Below are 23,825 nucleotides of genomic sequence, written 5' to 3'. Positions count from 1 at the left end.
ATATATAAGCAAACCCTGTAACATATGATTTATAGTTTATTTTAGTTTTCATTCATATGCTTGGCATTATATAAACAACCTAGGCCAGATTGGACTTATATTTAATATACATTTCTCTTTACTTTCCTATGGCCACATACTACCCTGCTTTGAAATAAAATTTAAAATTTCTCAAAAAAGTATTCAGGTGAATCAGACACATTTAATAAATTTATTTAATATGGTAATACAGTATTATTTACTTTGAACTTCCGTTTCTTTTTGCTATTCAAAAGCCTGATTCAGTCCTAGGCATTTGATAGTAGCTCAGTACTCAGTGATGGGTTTATGAACAGTGAAATCTAAGTGAAGTTCATTGTAGCAAGTGTCAAGCACCAAGGCATTTTCTGTACACCAGACAGATGTGTAAACATGTGAGCACATCGGAAAGTGAAAGGGATGCTTATGGATTGTAGTACATGTCATGAAGGTAAGAACTACCTTATGAGGTACAGTATACGGAGCAGGCCCCCTTAGAGTGGCTGGCCAGGGAAGCTCTGTCCAAAAAGGCCACTTGAAAGGCGAGCCCTGAGGGACAAGTGATGAGAAGAGTAGCGGAAGAGTGTTTCTGAAGTGGATCAAATGAATGCCAAGGCCCAATAGGAGAGTAGTTTTGTCACATTTCAGTGACAGAGAAGAGACCTGCCATTCTGGCACATGGTCATGAAGTGGGAAGGGGTGAAGTTAGGGAGGCAGGCACCCTCGTAAGCAGTGGAAAGGGGTTTGAATTTTATTCCATAACTAACCTGAAGCTATTCCATTATTTGAGGCAAAAGAGTGATATAAGAGACCGCTTTAGCTCCTGGGGAGGGAATGGTTTGGGTGTGGGGAAGGATGGAACGAGGAAGACCTGGCAACTGCAGTGTCCCAGGTAAGAGATTGTGGTGGTTTGGTCTGGAGTGACAGTACTGGAGACAGAGAGAGGTAGATATATTTTAGATACATTATGGAGTTGTAAAACACAGGGTTCAGTGATACTTAGGGAAATCACAGATGAAAAGAAAGGAGTAATAAAAAATGACTTCAAGGTGGTTGATTTTTCTTTTTCCTGAAATGAGCAAGTGAGTAGATGGTGGTACCATTTACAGACTTGGGGAAAAATACAGAGGATAAAGTTGTATGGAGTAGGGTTTACGTCTATTAAGAACTCATTTTTCAACTTGTTAATTTTGAGATGCCTATGAGTTATGTAACTCACTATCAATTAGGAAATTGCATAAATGTGCCTAGATTCAAGGGAACAAGTCTAGGCTCGAGGTATATATTGGGAGTAATCAGCTCATAGACAGGTATTTGAAGTCAGGGGCTTATATGAAACCAAATATAGAGAGAATATAAATAATCAAAAGGCCTAGACCAAGCCCTGACATTCTCTAATATTAAGGCTAGAGAAGAAAGAGTGCAGTGTGGCAGCAGATAGATTATAGTAGGAAAAACAGTAGAATACAGTGTTCAGAAGTCAAAGGAGAGAGGAAAGGGTAGCCAGCTAATCCAAATGCTATAGAAAAAGTCCACTGAAATGAGGAAAGGGAAGTCTTCACTGGAGTGGTCAAGATGGAGATCACTAGTGCCTCAATGAACAGTTGCCATTGATTGGTGGTATAGAAACTAAATTGCAGTATCATAAGTATTTCATTGGAGGTATGGAACGAGGGTATATGTACAGCTCTTTCTAGAATTTTAGCTATGAAAGCAGTCAAATAATTGAGGTTTTAGCTAGAAGACAATGTAGGATTAAGGGCATATTTAATTTTTTTAAGATTGAAGATACTGGAATATGCATATGTGTTCATGAGAATGATCTAGTGCAATGGTTTTCAATGGTGGAATTTTTAGAGGGTAGTACTCTTGGCATCTGGTAGGTAGAGGCTAGGTATGCTGCTAAGCACCTTACAACACATGGGACAGCACCCGCCAACAACAAAGAATTATCTAGTCCCAAATCTCAGTAGTGCCAAGTCTAAGAAACCCTAGTCTAGTAGAAAGAAAGAAGTTGATGTTGTTTTCATATATTGGTTTAAAGTCTTATGTAATAAAATCCTTGATGTTAAGAAATAATCTGTTATCAAGGATTCTAACAATATTCTTGTAATTAAACCAGAAAAAATTTAAATGTTTTTCCCCACTTCATAAACTTACATTTAAATATATAAGTAAACAATAAATATTTGTCTTCATTTTTATTTTTGTGGGGTTTCATATTTTGTTCCAAGAAAAATCTTTATGCCATTCCATACGATTTTTATTAAAATTTTACACAAAGACACAGATAATGGAAAACTGCACATTAAAAATATACCAAGTTTTTTTTAACATATTGGAAATTATAAATGCATTAACTATGCTGACAGATTATAGCATTTTATGTAGTTTTTTTTTTTCTATTTAATTTAGAGTATCCTGAGATAAAAGGGTGGACTGTTTAAAAAAAGATTACTCTATAATTACCTATCTTAAGATTTCTCAGCAGTATTTTCTCTTAGTTGTACAGTATAACTGGATTTGAGGGCTGACATAATAATGATGTTTATCCAAACTACATTTTTAAATGTTATACCATCAAAAGACTTGCAAGTCTTTTTAACTGAATTTATAGTATGGAAATATTAGGAATCTAAAATTTAAAAATAGCATACACTGATAATAAATATAGCAATTAAAAAAACTGTTTTACATTTTGGGTTGTATAAAAACTTAGTTTTTTTTATTTCCACTTTCTCTAATTTGTATTTCATTTATTTTTTAGTTGACAAGTAAAAATCATATATATTTATGGTGTACAACATGGTATTTTGTTATATGTATACATTGTAGAATGGCTAAATGATGCTATTTAAATAGGCATTAGCTCATATCATTTATCATTTTTTTGTGTGTGGTAAGAACTCTTAAAATCTATTCTCAGTATTTTTCAAATATACAATATAGTATTTTTAACTCTATGTTATATACAATATATTTCTTGGATTTATGGATTTATTCCTCCTAACTGAAGTTTTGTGTCCTTTGACCAACATCTCCCAATGCCACTACCCCTAGCCTCAGATAACCACCATTTTACTTTCTGATTCTGTGAGTTTAGCTTTTTTACATTCTAAATGTAAATAAGATCATATGGTATTTGTCTTTCTGTGCCTGGCTTATTTCACTTAACATTATGTCATCCAGGTTCATCCATGTTGTCACAAATGACAGGATTTGTTTCTTTTTAAGGTTGAATAGTATTCCATTGTATACATATACCATATCCTATCCTTTAATCTGCTAATGGACATTTAGGTTGATTTCATATCTTGGCTATTGTGAATAATGCTGTAATGAACATGGGAGTACAGATAGCTCAACATACCAATTTCATATCTTTTGCATACATACTCACTATTGGGGTTGCTGGATCATATGGTAGTTCTATTTTTAATTATTTTGAGGAACCTCCACACTTTTTTCTATAATGGCTAAACTAATTTACAATCCACCAAGAATGTACAAGGATTCCCTTTCCTCCACATGCTCTTTAACACTTATCTTTTTTCTTATGATAGCCATTCTAATAGTTATGAGGTGATATCTCATTGTGGTTTTAATTTGTATTTCCCTGATGATTAATGATGCTAAGCATTTTTTCATGTAGATGTTAGGTATTTGTATACCTTTTTGAGAAATGTCTATTCAGGTCCTTTGCTCATTTTTTTACTTGGATTATTTGTTTCCTTACTATTGAGTTCCTTTTATATTTTGGGTATTAACCCCTTAGCAGAGGTATGGTTTGCAAATATTTTCTACCATTCTACTGGTTGTTTTCACTTTGTTGACTGTTTTCTTTGTGGTTGCATAGATTTTTAGTATGATATAATCTTGTTTATTTTTGCTTTTGTTGTCTGTGCATTTGGGGAAATAACCAGAAAACCTTATAAAAATTTCATTTAAATAGCAGTCTACTGTGTTTCATTCTCTTCTGTGGTTTTAGAGATGAAAAATCTGTATTGATGAAGCAGGACCCAAAGTCCTACTCCCGGTCTCTGTAATGAAGCCTTGAAGACTGTAAAATGCCTAGCAATCTCAGCATATATAGGATTTCATGCTTTTTGTACAGATACTTAGAAAAGTTTACCTCATTTTTATCACATCCAGGAGGGACTGGACTAGATGTCTAAGATTCCTTCCAGCCTTTGTTTTCTGGGCCTCTGATTTAAAATATTTCGATGGAAGATACAACAAAGTTTAGTTTTTAGAATTAAACCAAAATAGTTGTTTTAGAATGCAAAAAAGACTGCCAGAATTATTACTAATTAGAGGATTGTACTGCATATATTTTAAAATCCCTACTTCATTACGTTCTGTATTACGTGTTTATTCTGCTGCTGATTCTGATTCTTCAGCTACCTCTTAACTGCTTTACCTCCGTTTCCACTACTGGTTTCCCATCACCTCTCTCTTTAAATGTGGATATTCCCTAGCATTCTGTATTTGGCTCTCCTTTCTTCTCCTGTTCTTCTTCAGCTCTCTACCACTGGGAAGGTTTTAACTATCATCTGTACACTGATGGCTGACATTTCCTTATCTCTGGGCTTCACATTTCTCTGACCTTCAGAAGCCTATTTCTATCTTCTAAAATCTTCACATCTCACAGCCCCAGAGCCGCAGGAAACTTGATGTGCTTGCAACAGCTCATTAAATCCCCATCTCATTTTAGCATGCCCCTCTTCCCATATTCCATAATTACATTCGAGTTACTTTTCTAAGCACAAATCTTAACCAAGCCACCAAGCAAAAACCACAATTACTTTTGCACCAAGCTAAAAAATCAGTCATCCTCATTTCCTCCCTCCCCTTTAAGTTGTCCTTCCATTTTCTTGAGTTTGTCCTCACTACATTCCCACCATTTACAGTATCATCCCTCGTGCAAAATGGCGCAATATTATTAATACGTCACGTCTGAGTTATCACAGTACTTAATAACTGATCTCCCTGCCTCTGTCCAGTCTTGTAGCCCTCAAACCATCCTCCATGGCACTTAATGTTACTATATAATGCAAGTCACGTCAGTCCGCTGCTATAATCTCCACTGGTATGTAAATTAAGTCGTTGCTCCAAACGGTTAAAGTAAAATTAATGCAACTGAGCTTTCTGGGATGGAAGGCACAGCGAGCAAATCACGGAACACAGCATGTCCTCAGCAGTCGCACGGGTTTGACGTCAGCGGTTGTCATGGTAGCAAGAGCGAAGATAATGATGCCAGGGCCAGTCGGGACTGAGCTCCTACCGACAGTCTGATTCCTGCCAGTGCTTAAGGATGGATGGAGGGGAAAAGCGTCTTCCAGGCAAAATCTTCATCCTCTCTGTCCTCTATCACTTGCACTGCGTCACCAGATCCTCATCAGTGCTGAGGGCGGGGATACTGGGGAGTCTGTCTTGCAAGATTAAATTATCATTGGAGAGGGAGTGTGTCTGCCTTATTCACTGCGGTGTCACCAATGCTGCTAACTCAGTACCTGCCCCTTTCCGCCATTGTGAGAATCATGATCCAACTCTCTTTTCTTCTCCTTTCTCTCTCATCCCTTGGCCTCAGCTGTCTACCAGTACAGACTCTGACTTCCAAATGTTTCTCTGAGACCTCTTTTCCTGAATCTCATACACAGTTCCTTCTCCACACTAGGCAGCTCCACTCTGTTCTGAAATCAAGCTTGAGATTCTCCTTTTGCCTAGAAACCAAACATGCTGGTCACCTCGTGTGTCTTATCTTCCTTACTTGACCATCTATTAGATTTCTCCAGCTAATAACCTCCATTGTCTTCACCCTTTTACCTCCAGTATGCTATGCATTAAATCCTGCTTAATATACCTGGAAAATCTCTCATCTCTGTCCTCCTCTCTCTTTCCACTAGGTCTTCTAACTCCTCTTCAACCTCTCTCCAGATACTTTTCATTAGCACAGACTTCTATTTTTGAGCTCTTTTTTAGTATTTACTTAGACACAAATATATTTAATTATATGCACACAGTATCCCATTGACTTCCATTCCATATAGCATCCTAAGGTGAATTGTACAATCTGGTTCCTAAATTACCTTTTCATTCTCCTTAACTCTATCTCCATAAAAATACCCGTTACTCCTGCTGAAATGATTGCCTTTTATTGTTATATCAAGTTTTTGTTCTTGCTATTCTGTCAACATCAGTGTTTCTCAGACTTCAGTATACACAGTGAATCACCTAGATCTTGTTAAAGTGGAGATTCTGATTCAGAGGCCCTGGTGAAACCTTAGATTCTGCATTTCTAAATAAGTTGTCTTTGAAGCAGATGCTACTGGTTGGAAGATCACATTTGAGTGGTGTAGATATACATAAAATGCCTTCTCCCTCTCCTCTCTGGTGACTGCCTACCTCTGCTTTAAGGTCAAACATGCAAATCACATTTCCTTTGCGATACCTTCCATCTGCAGCACCAGTCAGAGCTGCTTCTTTTTCTGTATTGTTTAGTGCTTTCACTTGGCTACAGTTGGGAAATTGTCTGATGAACTTTGTCACTGAGATGTTGGTGCTGAGGGTTGCAGCTGTGTGCAGGAGTCTTTCTGTCTTTAGCACAATTCCAATAACATTAAAAGCTTGCTGAATGAAAAAGGCTGAATCCATCAGCATACTAGTCAAAAATTTATTATTCTAGATGTTTGTGGCTTGCCCATTGATTTGCTTCAATTTATAGCAAGATAAGTTTGGCATATGACAGACAAAGCCATGTTATCTAATCAGAGGCATTGCATATAGCCCTGCCTGCCTGTTCTTGCACCACCAGTGACAGATTTTAGTAACTGAGTAATGTCTTAGTGCGTACATTTACTTGAATATTGTTATTCTGGAAAGAATTGTTTTCAGTCTTTGCTATTGCAAATAATATGGCAATAAAAATCACTATAAACTCTTAGGTCCATAAACACACACAGTTTTGCTAGAAATTGTCCAGTTTCCCTCCACAAGGGTCATACTATCTTCTATTTACAACAGCAACATATAAGAATACCTACCGTGTCCCAGCCTTGGAAACATAGTATGTTGTTCTGGTCACTGTTTAAAGCAGCTTTATTTTCATATAATTTCCATATACCACTGTAATTTTTATATACCATAAAATTCACCCATTTTATATGAATATTTTTCTTTGTAAATTTACCCACTTGTGCAGTTGTGCATTACAACAATCCAGTTTTAGGACACTTCCATTACCTCAGTAAATTCTGCTGTGAGCACTTTTAACAAAATACTTGGCGTAGACTTATGTGGGGGGGTTAACACAGATGGCATAAAATCTGGTCTCAAAAAACATGTAAGAACAAACGTGGTTAAGCATTCTTAAAGAACCTTTTCCTCTATTTTTTTCTTTTTTTTAGATCTTAACATGATAAGCTTCTCTCTCTCTCTCTCTCTCTCTCTCTCTCTCTGTTCATTTAGATCTCAAGATAATAAGTAAAATTTCTCCTCTCTCTCTCTCTCTCTCCCTCTCTCTCTCTCTCTCTCTCTCTCTCTCTCTCTCTCTCTCTCTCTCTGGAGCACTGTGATGGTTGGTTTTATGTGGAAATTTGGTTAGGCTATCGTACCCAGTTTCCAATTAAACATGAATCTAAATGTTGCTGTGAAAGTATTCTGTAGTTGAGTAAGCATCTATAGTCAGATAACTTTAAATAAAGGAGATATCTTTGATAATGTGGGTAGGTGTCATGCAATCAGTTGAAAGGCCTTAAGACTAAAATTGAGGTTTTCCTGAGGAAGAGAAAAAATGTTGCCTTTGGACTGTAGCTTCAGCTTCTGCCAGAGAATTCTCAGCCTGCTGGCCTGCCCTACAGATTTCTGCTTTGCCAGACCCCACAATCAGGTAAGCTAATTCCTAGTCTATCTATCATCTATCTTTACATATACATACATATGTACGTGTATGTATACACATACGCATTCAATTCTCTTAAAAATATACTACTCCTTAAAAGTCTTTTTATATCTTGAAGACTCCTGGAATTTCTAAATATTATTGAACAACTCAAAGAGACTATTTATAAGGATGAATATGATATATATTCTACCAGAGAAATAGGACATTCTGTCTCCTGTTGTTCCACTTATGTGGTAGGATTTTGATCTTCAAACTTGTTTAAGCCCTAAAATAACTTTTTAAAATTATCTGTCTCATCTCTGCACATTTTTTACTTCGCATTTGTTATTTTTTTAACTATAAATGTATTTATATAGTAATAAATATATAGATATATAACAAATATATATACAGAAATATATATTTATAACTGCATTGAATAAAGGTGAATATATTAGCATTTTCTTCTACCTAAAAGTTTATATCTTTTCTTCTGATTTTGAAAGAAATTAAAAACATTTTTGTGGGCCCTTAAAAGTATCGTGGGCCTTAGGCACAGTGCTTACTAGGCTGTGGGTACACCTTAGTGCATTATGATAACAAAATATCATAGATTAGGTGGCTTATAAAAAAATAGAAATTTATTTCTCACAGAATACTGTTATTCTGGAAAGAAATAAACTTCCCATCATATTAGGTATGGAAATGAGCTGGTTAATTGTCTTAGGCAATTTTCTGCATATTATAGCAGAATACCTCTTAAAGGACCCACCTGGCAATACTACCAGGTTAGGGATTAAGTTTCAACATGAGTTTGGGGAGGAAAAATATTCAAACCATAGCAGTAATTAAGCATATTTAAACCCAAAGAAAATAGTTTGAAAGAATTAGCTGCTCTTCATTATTAAAGAACTATGAATGAATAGTAAACCCTCCAAACCAAAGTAGATAAGGGTAAGAATCACACTTTTTATTCTATTAAATTTTCTCCAGCTCACTGATAAAGTATTTATTTTTTAAATAGTATAATCTTCCTGTTATAGCCCCCAACACAAGCATTTTACTAGACTTTTTACTTGAAAAATGTCTTACCTGTCCATGCCAAGATACAGAGAAAGTGTGTATGAAAATGTACAATTGGAGAAAAAAATTCTAGCCCAGAATTGAGGAAGGGATTTATAAAAGTAAATATGAACTGTTCAGTCAATGTACATATATACAGGAAGAAATCTTAGAAATAAAGATTATAAATATATTTTAATCATAATTCATTATTTAATAACCCCTAACAAGTCAGAGATTGCCACCAGAATATAAGCATCCTTAGGGAAGAGAGCCCAAGGATGCTTAGGGCAGAGAGTTGGGCCATCTTATGCACTGCTATATCTACTGCCTAAAACTTTCTGTGAAATATAGTAGAAATGAAGAGTGAGATGAGAAAGAAAATGAGTTGTATTTCTAGCTCAGATTCTGTTTGACCCCACCAGGCTTTGCAGATCCTCTCGTGTCTGTAACTTTTTACTTGTAGCAAAAAACACGGGCAACAACCCACATGTCTATTTATAGAGGACTATTATTAATAAATAAATAATAGAGCATGTGTAAAATAGAATGAAATGCATATATTTTAAAAGGAGGGAGATTACACTGTGCTAGCTACAAAATAGTTTAAAAACAGCAAGTTGCAGAGCTTCGTGCAGGTTATTCTAATATTACTATTTAAAAACATTTAAAAATTATGAGTATTATATCAGCTTGCTAGTGCTGACATAACAAAATACCACAAACTAGATAGCTTGAACAACAGAAATTTGTTTTATTTATTTGCAGTTCTGCAGGCTGTGAAGTCTGAAACCATGTTGTAGCAGGATTGGTTTCTTTTAAGGCCTCTCTCTTCTTGGTTTGTAGATGGTTATTTTCTGCCTGTGTCTTCACGTAGTCTTTCCTCTGTGTCTATCTGTGTCCTAATCTCATCTTCTTATAAGGAGACCATATTGGATTAGGTCCACCCTGAGAGCCTCATTTTAATTTAATCCAATCATTAAAGGCTCCATCTCTAAATAGTCACATTCTGACATACTAGGGGTTATGATTTTGACTTATGATTTGGTGAGGAACATAATTCAGCCCATAACAGGTATATACATATACCGAAACTCATCATATTGTATGCTTTAGATATGTTCAATTTATTGTATGTTGATTATGTATTAACAACTGTGTAAAAACATGGAGGAAAAGAATATTCTCATATTTGTACTTGCTTTTATATGCATAAAAGAGTGATTGCCTTTTGCAGAAGAGGTGAGTGCATAGCAAATGGAGTTCAAAAATGAGACTTAAAAAACATGTAAATGTATTACTGATTCAGAAAAAAATCTCAGATACATATTTTTAAATCTTAATAAAATATGACACCAAGTATTTGGGGAGTTTGGGGGAGGCAGCAGTCACTGTGAGCTGAGATTAGTGGTTCTGGCATACAAAACTTCCCACAGGTTCTGCTCTCTGTCATAAGTTTCACTTAGCTTTATTCAAGGCTGTTAGCCTAGCCTTGACTGTGTCATTGTCCCATATCTATTTTGTAACTTTTATACTGACAAAAAGTTAACTGTTTTTTAAACTCTTCTTGTCCATATTGTCCATATGCTTTTACAATAAGAAAATAAAAAGATTTACTTCATTGTAGTAAGACATAGCTATATCTAGGAACAAATTACAGTTTCTAAGACAGCTTTAGTTTGACTTATTTGCCTAAATTGATTGCTTCTCCATGTCTTTACTCAACCCTCATTTGTTTCTTAACTTCATTAGGTCAGTTTTTTGGTAGTTTGCAGGCTAAAAGAACAAATTTGAGCTTTGTTCTTCTATGAGTTTTTCTCCTTTATAGTTATTTTATAACCCAAACATCTATTCGTGATTAGGTTAAAGGGTTTGAGGAATAATTTTTATACCTTGTAGAACTTTGGTCCTAACAGTATATTTTTATAGAAAAATATCTTCAATTAATACATTTTACCTAACTGTTAAAACTGCTTTAAATTAAAGCAGAGACAGTAGAATTTTAGGAAAATAATACAGGTTTGCTTTTTTATGAAATAAAGCTTTTTATCAGTGAATTTGAGGGAAATTGTGAAAATAATAAACTCTATAAAATTCAGTTCAAAGGGCATTCCAAAGCCCTCCTTCTTTTCTTTATTGATTGCTGACCTGTTTTCAATATAAACGGAAGATTGTAACAGCACTAATTTGGGCCTTATATAAAGCTCTCATAGGAGGTTGGCTGAGGCTCCATCCTAAGTGGGAATTGTTAGTTTATGGGTGTCCTCAGGGATGCCAGATAAAGGTTTATTCTGTGCTTTAGTTGTTTCCTGTTTGTGGCAATACCATAGGACACATTCAAGTCCAGGAATCCAAATTCAGAAATGCTCTCTGGGACTATCATCTTACTCTCTCGCCCCAATTTGAAATCCTTTGGAATAAGAAGGCAAAGTGAATTCTTGTCCTGGCTCTTATTATAACATTTCAGTGACTTTGGCCAGATTCCTTAACTTTTCCAGATACCCATTTATTTACCTGTAAATCGAAGGGATAACAGCTAAGACTTCTTAAACACTTACTTTGTGGCAGACACTTTTCTATGTGCTTTATTTTTATCTTTATTAATTTATTTACACCACCAGTCAGTGAGGTAAGCATTGTTATTATGCTCATTTTAAAACTGTAGAAGCAAATTATCATCACCACCTATCCCCCTTTGTCTTCTTTATTTTTTTTATGTCTTCTACCATTTTTTATCTTTATCTTTCTGTATCTTCTAATGTATTTTTAAATAAACTTTATAAAATCAGTATATCACTATACTCTTTTAGGACACTTTTTTGGGTTTTGGGGGGTTTGTTTGTTTGTTTTTAGACAGGGTCTACCTCTGTCACCCAGGCTGGAGTGCTGTGAAGTGATCTCGGCTCACTGAAACCTCTTTCTCCAGACTCAAGCAATTTTTCTACCTCAGCCTCCCAAGTAACTGAGACTACAGGCGTGCAACCCCATACCCAGTTAATTTTTGTATTTTTTTAAGAGATGGTGGTTTTATCATGTTGACCAGGCTGGTCTTGAACTCCTAGACTCAAGCAATCTGCCTGCCTCAGCCTCCCAAAGTGCTGGGTTTGCAGGTGTGAGCCACCGTGCCAACCTACACTTTAAAATATTATGTAAAAAATAGAGGTTTATATAACTATTTTCTATTGACCTTGAAAAGAAGTATAGCGCCTTATCTAAATAATGTTAAAAAGTGTTTATTTGGTTTATAAACAGTGTGCTTAAAACTTCCATTAATTTGTTCCTCTGTACTATACAGCTTCCACCTCAGTTCTGTGGCTTTCACAGTCCGAACAGGCTCTCTACTGCAGGAATTAATAATTTTCTGAGTCTTGCAGTTTCCTAGCTATGCAGACTCTGCCAGAACCTGCAGCCTCAGCTGCCCTCATAGATTAATTATTCATTAAGGCAGTTTCCAGTGTAGGGGCTGGAAACAGGGAAGGGAGATGTTTGTATGAAGTGAATTTGTTGTTTTTACTTGATTTGGGTTTTTTGCTTCCTATTAGATTACTGAGTCTCAATATTTGAGAAATTATAATGCTATAGATTTTTTTGATTTTTCTAAAGTATTAAAAAGATTCTCTTCCCACTATCCTTGCAAACTGGGCATCTACATATCAACCGTAAGTCTTTTCAGAAATATTTCTGTAAATTATTCATTTTCCAATTGCCTTCAAATCCACATTATATTCATATTAAGACATTTCAGTAAATAAACAGACATGAGAAGTGATCACTTTTTACTGGATTTCTCCAGGAATGTGCTGAATATTCTTAGACCCTTTTAATGTTAGGCGAATACATGATTTTGACTTCCTATCGCTTCTTTCTTTAAAGAATAATGGGATTTTCATTTAATTTTGCAGAAGAATTTAAAATTGGCTGCTGAAATGGCAGCAAGATAGGCATAAATATTTCTTAAACATAAACTGCTAGTTGCTATAATTTGGCTTTAATTATCTATAAATGTGTTTTTAGAATTTTGTTCAAAATATTTGAGATTATGCAGAAATACACCTTATTATTGTGATAAATTTGACTCATTTTTGTTGTAGGATTAATAAATTGTATTTAATTTCAGTTACAGTGACCATTTATAGTACCATTTACAAATCTTTAATTTGTAAATGTTAAATTCTCTAATACCATATTCAAGATGTTTTATGTTATAAATGAAGCAGAGGTTTAGTGTGGTTGTCAATGACTTTTACATCTAGTTTCTTTAGGGAAAATTAGATTTTAGTTAAAGGTACTAATGTTGCCAGAGATGTATTTTGAATGACTGACTTACCCATCTTTGCCTCCTTTCTAAACCCTTTGTTTTCTCCCTGTCCTACTCCAGGATTGATTTACAACAAAGCCAATGAAACTTAAGCTTTAAGACCCCCTCATTTATCTCCTCCAAATCCTGGCAGGGACCATGGTAATTTTGTATTGTTAATTCTGTATTTGTTCTCTTAAAGAGGACCCTTCTAATTATATAAGCTTCTTTATACACAACCTATGTATCCAACATAGGATTGTATCTCATAAAATTCTTAGTGGCACAGCAGAAAGGACCAAAAAGTGGTGGGAATAAAACCTTTTTAAAATCAGAAATCATAGAATTGATGTGAGAAAAAGAAGGTTATTTTTCTCCACACAGTTTGTGAAGCTGTATCAACAGCTAACAAAGTCTCTGCTGATATATCATGTATTTCATAAAACCTTATCTATCTTCCTTTATCATTGTGCTGGTAGGCCGATTCTCTTCAGCTTTTCAGCTCGTGTACAAGGAATAGAATCGTGGGCAAATTTCAGAAAGGCAAAGACATTTACCTCTTTCACCAGACCTGCTTTAACAGTAGTGGGCAAGTAATGTGCTGGGAGAGGACATTACTTGTGCTTTGGCATGAATGGTCCACACACTTGTGCTTTGGCAGCAAATAGTCGTTTTATTCCTCACCCACCCCAAAGCTGGTACTAGGGTAAAGCATTTGAGGCACCGAGGAGACAAAATTTACACCTGAATCTGATAAACTACTAATTAAAAACTTATCTCCCTCACCCCTAATTCTAAAAAAAAGAACACCTAATAACTTTGTGTTGTTTATTTAATAAACTATTTTGTAGCAGTAGAGGCATGATGTCAAGCAGATGTCTAATCACTGAATAAATCACTTACCAGCTTTGAGATCCTGGGCAAAATAACTTCCCTGAACCTTATTTTCCCCAGTTAATAAGGCTATAGGATTTAAAAGTATATACCTATAAGGGCCTTATAATATGGTAGGTGCTACTGAATGCCAGCTCCCTCCCCTGACAAGGTTCTCGTTTGTACGTGTCCTGCAGCCATGCCCTACGTGTGATATGCCCAACTGGCTACTCTCACTTGATTAAAAAGTATATGATTGCCAAACTGTATTTTCAGAGAATGATGAGGAACAGGAGGCACTGCCATCTCTGGATAAACCTGGCTGGTACTCCCAAGGAAACGCTGTCCACCTCTATGAACTTCTGAAGAAAATGACTGGCAAACCTGAACCCAAGGTATTTTCCAGTTGCAGAGGAGTCCTCAGCACCCACTTGCAGACATAAGCAGTTGTGAACTAAAACCATTCTCAGTGCATTCAGCTTAGTCATCTATGGGGGAAATCATCTGCCTCTGCCTATCTGCCAAATCTCTCCTCTTAAAATCTTCTGTTTAACTAAGGTTTTCCTTTATCAATGTCAAAGCTGTCTATCTGTGATAGAGAAGAACAAGGATTCCAAGCAGGGCACCACAGATTTAGTGAGTGTATGGGTGTGTAGGATGCCTGTGGAATGTTATCCTGATAACAATCCATCCAGAAAGTTTTTATATGGAAAACAACTGAAATTATGCCACAGACTAGCCTAAAGATACTCTTGTTTTTGACAGCATAATCACGTTGTTGATGTTGGACATTGGTGCATTTTTAACAGCAGAGCCCTTTCTTGTAAAAAAAAATTTATCAGAATTTCCATGAGCTGAGAGATCATGGGGTAACACAGCCCTGCTTCATTGGCTGTCACCATGTCACAGTCCCCTGGGGACTCCTGAGGGTTAATGGATAGAGCAGTCTGACTTGCAGATGCTGATTCTCATATCCCTTAACTCTGTTTTCACATCTGAAAATTGGGAGGTATGGACTCAGTCAATGGAGTTTTGCCTCAGACTACCTAGGGAACTTTCCAGATTCTATATGCCCAACTCCACTCTCACAGATTCTGTTTCTGCAGATTTGGGGTTGAGCCTAGAAACTCTCTTGAAAAGTGGTTGTGATTTGCACTTTTAATTATCTCTAATCTACTGTAACAAGTTGTCTAATACCTCACCAGCTCTCCAACTGCAGGGGCCATTTTATTAATAATTGTAAACATATAGCTAAACATATAGGTTCACTTCTTTAGGAAAATTGAATAAAATCACTTATTTCACCTTATGCTCTCTTCCACCTGTGAATGTGTTATATAACTTTTTAAGACAAATATGGCACCCAGTAAATCATATGAGACAAGTTGATGGTCACCTGTGAGGTTATTCAAAGAAGTTTAAGATGTTTATGCAATTTTTAGTTGTCATACTCTGATGGCTGTTGAGAAATTTTCTTCTTCCTTATGTGAAATAAATGCCACTCTCTTTCACAATTCTGTGCCTCAAACAGCATCTGCTGTCTGTCTTACAGGTTGTTTATTTTGGTGACAGCATGCATTCAGATATTTTCCCAGCTCGTCACTATAGTAATTGGGAGACAGTCCTCATCCTGGAAGAACTCAGAGGGGATGAAGGCACAAGGAGGCAGAGGTCTGAGGAGTCAGAGCCTCTAGAGAAGAAAGGAAAATATGAGGTAAGTGTTCCCTGTAGTTCTTTCCTTGAAAGAAAAATTTTTATGTCTGAAAGTTAAAGTATCTTTATACTATGTGACTCCAGAATTATCCTGGTCAGGCTGAATACCATCATATTTTAAAAAAATTACTAATAATTTGAAACTTTGTATTAATTTTATTGACTTCATATTCCATTTATATTGAAAGCAATAAATAATAATGCCATATTCATTTCTTTCTAAAAAGCAAATACTAAATAAGAAAATTATAACAAGTTGTGTTTTAACTATCCTTTAGACATCATCATAATAATAGAATTAGAGAATTATTTTCATTGTAGGGAAAAAATTTTTTTTCTGGGTTGTTCTGTTTGGGCTAGTTTTCAGATAATAACCAATTGACCATATAAAAATCTAGTTTCTGTTTAAAATAAAGGATAATAATAAAGAGGGAATATGATTCCTGTTCCAAAAATGTAATGTGTGCCCAAAGCCTATTTGTAGATTCCTATAGCGTTTCAAAGTTTTTATTTACTTAATAGACAAAAAAATTATGAGATTGAACATTAATCACCATGTTAATTATTCTGTTCTCTTGTTTCAGGGACCAAAGGCAAAGCCTCTAAATACTCCATCTAAAAAATGGGGCTCTTTTTTTATTGATTCAGTTTTGGGACTGGAAAACACAGAAGACTCCTTAGTTTATACATGGTCTTGTAAGAGAATCAGTACTTACAGCACTATCGCAATTCCAAGTATTGAAGCAATTGCAGGTAAGGGGGAAAATACCTGTAAAGCTTCACCTGTTACTAGCCAATAATGACCAGTACTAGAATTCTTGTATTTAAGAAAAAGAAATCTTCCCACAACATTGATTTATCTTTGGGGAAAATATCTTCTAGTTATGGCAACCTAGGTAATTAGGACCAGCACTTCTGTGGGAGGCAACTACAAAAGTTCAACATTTTTTAAGTCAGCTTGGAGGCATATTATAAAATTAGGGAAGAGTTATACCAGGACAAGCTGCTAAGAAGGCCCAGTAAGGTGAACGTGGCATTTGAAGCTGCTTTTCCCCGTGGGTATTTGCTGATTCCAAAGAGGGCACCAAAGAGGGTAAGTGGGCCTTTCAGTAACTTCATAATCTACAAGAATAGGAACTGGAGGAGAAGGCCTGCCCAAGGAGAAGTGGGTCTGGTGAACTCTTTCTATATTGAGACCCTAAAGGGCTTTACTTTAAAATAAGAATAAATTGAGAAGAAATCTCCATTTTCACAGGAACTAAAACTCAGCTTGAAATCAGCTGAATACCTAAAATTGAATTGAGGAGATTCCAGATTATTAGTGCCCCTGCACATGTGGTAGAAACAAATATACATTCTCTTTTGAGTAAGGTAACATCATTCTAGGACTCAAATTATTTCTAAAAACAATTCATATAGAATTCAGCACATAATGGAAAATAGCTGGGCACATAAAGATATGAGACCACACTAACAAAAATAACCATGTTTATTATAGTCAAATACAGAAAAGGAAGGAATGAGAAATTTGGCAGAGATTAAAAACTATAAAAAGAATGGAGAGTCTAGAATTGAAACATTTAAAAAATGAAATAAAGAACTTAACAGATGGGTTTAACAGTGAATTAGACACAAATGAAAAGTGACTTAGTGCACTGGAAATTAAGTCAAAAGAAAATATTTGGAATGAAGCAATAAGAGAAAAATCATAAAAGATACAGAAGAGAGGCCAAGACATAAAAGATATACTGAGAAGAAGTAAGATTTCTATACAGCCAGCCTTCTGTATTCTTGGGTTTCAAATCCTCAGATTCAACCAATTGTGGATAAAAATTATTCAGAGGAAAAAAACAATAAAACACAATACAACAATTAAAAATGTTACAAATTTTTTAAAATACAGTATAATTATTTACATAGCATTTACATTGTATTCAATATTATAAGTAATCTAGTGACGATTTAAAGTATACAGGAAGATGTATATAGGTTATATGCAAATATTATGCCATATTTTGACTTGAACATGCACAGGTTTTGGTATCCACAGGGGTCCCTTTGCAGATACTGAGGGGCATCTGTGATTGGAGTCCCAGGAGATGAGAGAATAAGCCAAAATCAATAGCTACAAACTTTTCAAAGTGGGGGAAAAAATAAGCCAAAAGTTTAAGAAGCCCAAATAAATGAAACAAAATAAATAAAAAAGAAATTCAGAGTTAACTGATAATGCCAAAGATAATTAAGAAATATTAAAAGCAATCTAGAGCACAAATATAGATTGATTGAATAACAGATTGACATCTGACTTCTCAGAAACAGAGAAGTGTCAAAGACAATAGAATGATAGCTTTAAATTGCTGAAAGAAAATGATGATGTGAATCTTGATGGAATTCTTTTTTTTTAGACACAGTCTTGCTCTGTCACCAGGCTTAGTAAAATGTATTTAACCATGCCCATCCATCTTGATGGAATTCTATACCCAGTAAACATTTTAAATAATAAAAGTAAAATATTGGTTGGGTGCAGTGGCTCATGCCTGCAATCCCAGCACTTTAGGAGGCCGTGGCAGGCAGTTCACAAGGTCAAGAGCTCAAGACCAGCCTGGCCAACATGGTGAAATCCCATCTCTACTAAAAATACAAAAATTAGCCAGGTGTGGTGGCGGGTGCCTGTAATCCCAGCTACTCGGGAGGCTGAGGCAGGAGAATTGCTTGAACACGGGAGGCAGAGGTTACAGTGAGCCAAGATCACGCCACTGCACCCCAGCCTGGGTGACAGAGCGACTCCATCTCGAGCAACAACAAAAAAAAGTAAATTATTTTTAGACAGAATAATGGAGAAACTGTGTGTCCAGAAACCTGCACTAAAGGAAATAAAGATTGTTGTTCTCCATATAAAATTAAAAATAATTGATATTGGAAGACTGGAGATGCAAGAAGGATCTATATTATACAAGTATATGGTATAAGTATACAAATAAAAAATGAATACTTACTGTTTGAAACAATAAAAATTAAAGTCCCATGGGATTTACATAAATAGAGAATTAAAATGCCTGACAAAAACGGTATATATATGCCAGAGTAGGGCAGCTTGAGTTAACATGTTCTAACATGCTAGAATTAAACAATTAAGGATAAGAGTGTGTTCAGTATTGATGTCAGAAATGTATGTCGTAATCTCTAAAATAACTGTCAAAAGAATTGTGATGATATACATACCAACCTAATATGTAAAATAATTTAAGAATCTAAAAGAAAACAAAGGAGATGAGAGAATATTAAGAATCAGCAAGACAAATTGATTTAGTAAAATGTTTGATTTAAACCTGAATTAATTACATTAAATATATGTGACCAAATACTCCAAGTATTAGCCAATTTTAAAGAATAGCAATACCCAATTATGGGTAGTTTATAAGAGATATATCTGAGACGTAAGGATTCAGAAAATTTAAATAATCAAAAGATGGATGAGGTAATACCATGCTAACAGTAACCCAAAAAAAAGAAGAGTGGCTACATTAACATGAAACAAAGTAGATATTAAGGGGAAAAATGATTCACATGAGAGAGATCACTTCATAATTATAACTCTTCATTTTCAGAAATACATAACTGCCAGTCTAAGATACAAAGTCCCCTCTCTCTCAGGTCAGAACTTAATCTCCCATTTTCACAATACCAAGAAACTGCCTAAAAAAGAAAACATCCACTCAGCTTTATACAGGCATATGCTTTCCACTTGGATTCTTAGTTTCCAAGTTTCCTTCAGCATTTGGCAAAGGGTTTGAGGAAAAACACAGCAGAGTCCGGTTCTCTGACCCTTCCTTTACAGTGGATTCCTAGCCCCTCAATTTTTATCTTTGGCAAGACTGCCAAAATCATCTCTACTGGTTTTTCTTCTGCTTGTAGTGGCCCCTACCCGCAGCCAGAATTCCAGCACCGGAGGAAAAAAGCTGAGGCAGAGTGTTAGCTCCTGTCTCCGCTGGTTCCTCCTTCCCAAGAATTGTGTCTCCTCAAGTCTTGCTTGCCGTTTTTTTTTGTTTGTTTTTTTTTTTTAAATTTCATTTTAGGTTTTGGGGTACATGTGAAAAACATGCAAGGTTGTTGCATAGGTGCATACGTGGCAGTGTGATTTGCTACCTTCCTCCCCTTCACCTATATCTGGCATTTCTCCCCATGCTATCCCTCCCCAACTCCCCACCCCCCCACTGTCCCCCCTACTCCCTCCCAACAGACCCCAGTGTATAGTGCTCCCCTCCCTGTGTCCATGTGTTCTCCTTGTTCAACACCCACCTATGAGTGAGAACATGTTGTGTTTGATTTTGTGTTCTTGTGTCAGTTTGCTGAGAATGATGGTTTCCAGGTTCATCCATGTCCCTACAAAGGACGCGAACTCGTCGTTTTTGATGGCTGCATAATATTCCATGGTGTTTATGTGCCACATTTTTCCTGTCCAGTCTATCATCGATGGGCATTTGGGTTGGTTCCAGGTCTTTGCTATTGTAAACTGTGCTGCAATGAACATTCATGTGCATGTGTCCTTGTAGTAGAACGATTTATAATCCTTTGGATATATACCCAGTAATGGGATTGCTGGGTCAAATGGAATTTCTATTTCTAGGTTCTTGAGGAATCGCCACACTGCCTTCCACAACGGTTGAACTAATTTACACTCCCACCAACAATGTAAAAGTGTTCCTATTTCTCCACATCCTCTCCAGCATCTGTTGTCTCCAGATTTTTTAATGATCGCCATTCTAACTGGCGTGAGATGGTATCTCAATGTAGTTTTGATTTGCATTTCTCTAATGACCAGTGTGAGCATCTTGCTTGCCTTTTTAGCTCTCCAGTGACTTCAGTCTCATGTTTATATTTTATCCAGATTTTCTAGTTGAAGTTAGAATTGGAAGTCTAGTTAATTTTTTTGAACTTCAGATTCTTCTTCCTTAAATTGAAAGTTGCCATGTTGTATGTATTAAAATTCTTCTTTCACTAAGCTTTTGAAGATTATTCTTAGTAACCCTGTTCCGAAACTATGAAGAAGATTATTAGGTCTCATTCACCAGTGACTTGATACTCTAAGTAGGGCCTGGGAGATTTCTTTTTAATTTTTATTCAGATAAGCCTTCATATTTTTGAATAAACTTCTGAGCAGAGAGTATTAAATTAAACTCACTAGTTAGAGCTCTGGGGATGATCTGAGATATCTCTAAATGTGATTTGACTTAAACATTATTATAATAGGGAAAGATATCTAACTCTTCATCGTGTGACTTTTGATAGACCTTTTCTGTGATATGGGAGAAATAATAAAATTAAATTGTTTTAAATGAGATAGGAAGTGAAAAATAACCTTTGCCTCTTAAAACCTTTTTATATTCATGTAATGTTTCTCTATTTATGGATATTCTGTTAGACATAGTTATCTCATTCACATTTAAATGCCTAGAAGCCATTTTTATAGCTCTTGTAAAAGTTTGTATTTATGAGCCATATGCATTACAATCGTGGTTGGTTTATACACATTTTTTACCTTATATATAATAATAGCTACACAGAGATCTATTGAGGGGGGTAAAAGAAATATTAAAATTTTACAACTCTAAAAAATAGCTTTCATTATCAGTGAATATCAAGTTTTGATTTGTTTATGAAAGGCATTCAGAGACCTGTGCAATAATCAAAATTGTTTTTTTTTTCTCTCTACAGAATTACCTCTGGACTACAAATTTACAAGATTCTCTTCAAGCAATTCCAAAACAGCTGGCTATTATCCAAACCCTCCATTGGTCTTATCAAGTGATGACACACTGATAACCAAATAAGTTGTCTTTACTGAAAAATGAAGACCCACATATGCAGTTTTTTAAAAAAGTTAATTTTCAAAAATTACTGTAAAAGGCTTTAAGGAACGAGTTTTTAATGAAAATTGACCAAGAAGTTGATATTTGTCCATAGATCTCCTTTCTATAAATCATCTTGATGTCTAGCAACTCTTATTATATTAAAATCTCAGTATCCTAGAACTTAGAACCTTATTGATGTTTTCTATACAATAGTTTTGAGATTAGAATTCACCTGGGGACGGACACACACACACACACACACACACGCACGCACACATACTCAGTCTTACACATATGCCTAGTCCAGTGGTTCTCAGAGTGTGGTCCATAAACTAATAGCATAGCATTATCTGAGAACTTGATAATGCATATTTGCAGGCCCCACCCAAAACCTGCTGAATCAGAAGCTCTGAGAGTGGGGCCTACCAATATGTGGTTTAACAAGCTTATCAGGTGATTCTGATTTACCTTATAGTTTGAGAACCCACTGGCTAGACCATATCCTCCAAATACTGGCTTAATTGGTCTGGGTAAATATAGCTGAGCATTGTTATCTTTTGTATGCCCTAGGAAAGTGCAGCCAGAATTGAAAACCAACTGATCTATACCAGTTCTTTCAATTAATAGTCAAGAACACTGAGTCCAGTGAGATTAAGTGATTTTTCCAGGCTATGAGGTTTTATGCTATTCCTGTGTTTTCCAAAACAAGAAAATATAAAGACATGATTTCTTCTCTGTTCATACAGCAAGTATGGAACAGAGATGGTCTAGAAGTCAACTATCTCAACCTCCATTGTTACCCACTAGGTTTTTTTCTAATAATGTTAAAGACTGTTTAATTTACTTAATCAACTTTAAGCCTTACATTCTCAACTGGGGACAAAAATTGGTTCTTGGGGTGAAAAAAAATCTTAGATACAGATTGTAGACTTCCAAAATCATCCTATTCAATAAAATGTTATTCCTTAGTGTTAATTTATCTCATTAGGAAGAAATATGTAGTTAAAACTATTTAATTTAATTTGAATTTGATTTCTGTAATTGGAAAGGGTGGTAATAATGAACAAAAAGTTTGAGAAAAAAATGCTTTAAGGGGTTTTACAGGTGTACTACAATCCAGGACTGTTGTGTTCTCTGTGCTATGTATAGTCATATTAGTAGCTATTTGTTGCAAGATACTTGGAGTCAAATAATGTTTGTAGTATAGGTTCCTGGCTACTGTTGATGCTGTAATTTCATTCTGTCTGTCTATCATGGGCAGTATTAGAAAACACACTGATTTTCACTATCTGGTTTTCAAACACTGTCATTATTTTACCTGGATTGTAGTGGAGGATTTAGCATATCGATGCATGCAATGGAAAGAAAAGAATTTTGTTAAAATTTGTAAATATTCAGATAAATCCCAGATACACTGTGGGATGGAGAGTATCTCAGGGTAGGTAAAAAAAAAAAAATTACTGAAATTTTTCCTTAACAGTAGCTTTGTTTGATATTTAACAATAAGTATAGGTGATATACTTGAAATTTACTTCCAGAATTTCATTGGAATATTACAATGAGCATAAATAATCAAGCTTAGGACTAAATGAAAGATGCTATCTCATGTATGCTTTAAATAGATAATTGATTTCTTTTCCAAATAAAGCTATTTTTCCTTATCTATGTTTATTCTGTAAATGGCAAATAATACATCTTTAAATGCTTATAAACTACTGTAATAATGAAAAATGTGAACTCGAAAATAAGAAATTAATTGCACGTTTGGGGCAACTGAGTAGTGGCAGGGGTCCTGGAGGCAGAATTCAGTTGTCAGAAGTTCTAGTCTTCCCTTTATCATTCTACCTAAAGACCCTGAACAAGTTATCACCAAATTCGGCTTCACTTGTTTCCATCTTTTAAAAGGAAACGCTTAGTTTATTTCTAAGTTTCCTTCCTTTCTAGCAGTCAGTATTTCTTCTAATGAATTTTTTCTATAATTAGAAAGACTGTAATTAGATTTTTTAAATTTTTATTTCATTGTTTCTAAAAAGTGCCAGTGTTTCTGATTGGATATGAAGATTAAAAATAATCATCCAAATGTGGCACCATAAAAATTAAAAAGAAAATATTAAAGAAGTTATATGAA

At 35.3% G+C, this 23,825-nt stretch overlaps 1 protein-coding gene across 2 annotated transcripts in view; it reads left to right on the top strand.

Moving 5' to 3' along the window:
- The window catches only part of NT5DC1 (5'-nucleotidase domain containing 1), a 162,588-nt gene extending 139,230 nt beyond the window's left edge, over nt 1–23,358 (top strand). For both annotated transcript variants that reach the window (XM_012460409.2, XM_012460410.2), the window contains exons 9-12: nt 14,409–14,527; nt 15,685–15,846; nt 16,430–16,598; nt 21,561–23,358. In XM_012460409.2, coding sequence (XP_012315832.1) covers nt 14,409–14,527; nt 15,685–15,846; nt 16,430–16,598; nt 21,561–21,676 — 566 coding nt within the window. In that variant the 3' untranslated portion in view covers nt 21,677–23,358. The remainder of the gene's footprint in view (nt 1–14,408; nt 14,528–15,684; nt 15,847–16,429; nt 16,599–21,560) is intronic.
- Nucleotides 23,359–23,825: the final 467 nt, after the last annotated feature.

This window comes from Aotus nancymaae, unplaced genomic scaffold (genome assembly GCF_030222135.1).
Source record: "Aotus nancymaae isolate 86718 unplaced genomic scaffold, 86718_ANA_hifiasm-v0.15.2.pri h1tg000040l, whole genome shotgun sequence".
Classification (NCBI taxonomy): domain Eukaryota; kingdom Metazoa; phylum Chordata; class Mammalia; order Primates; family Aotidae; genus Aotus; species Aotus nancymaae.
Note: the sequence above shows the minus strand (reverse complement) of the source record. Positions and strands in the feature narration are given on the sequence as shown.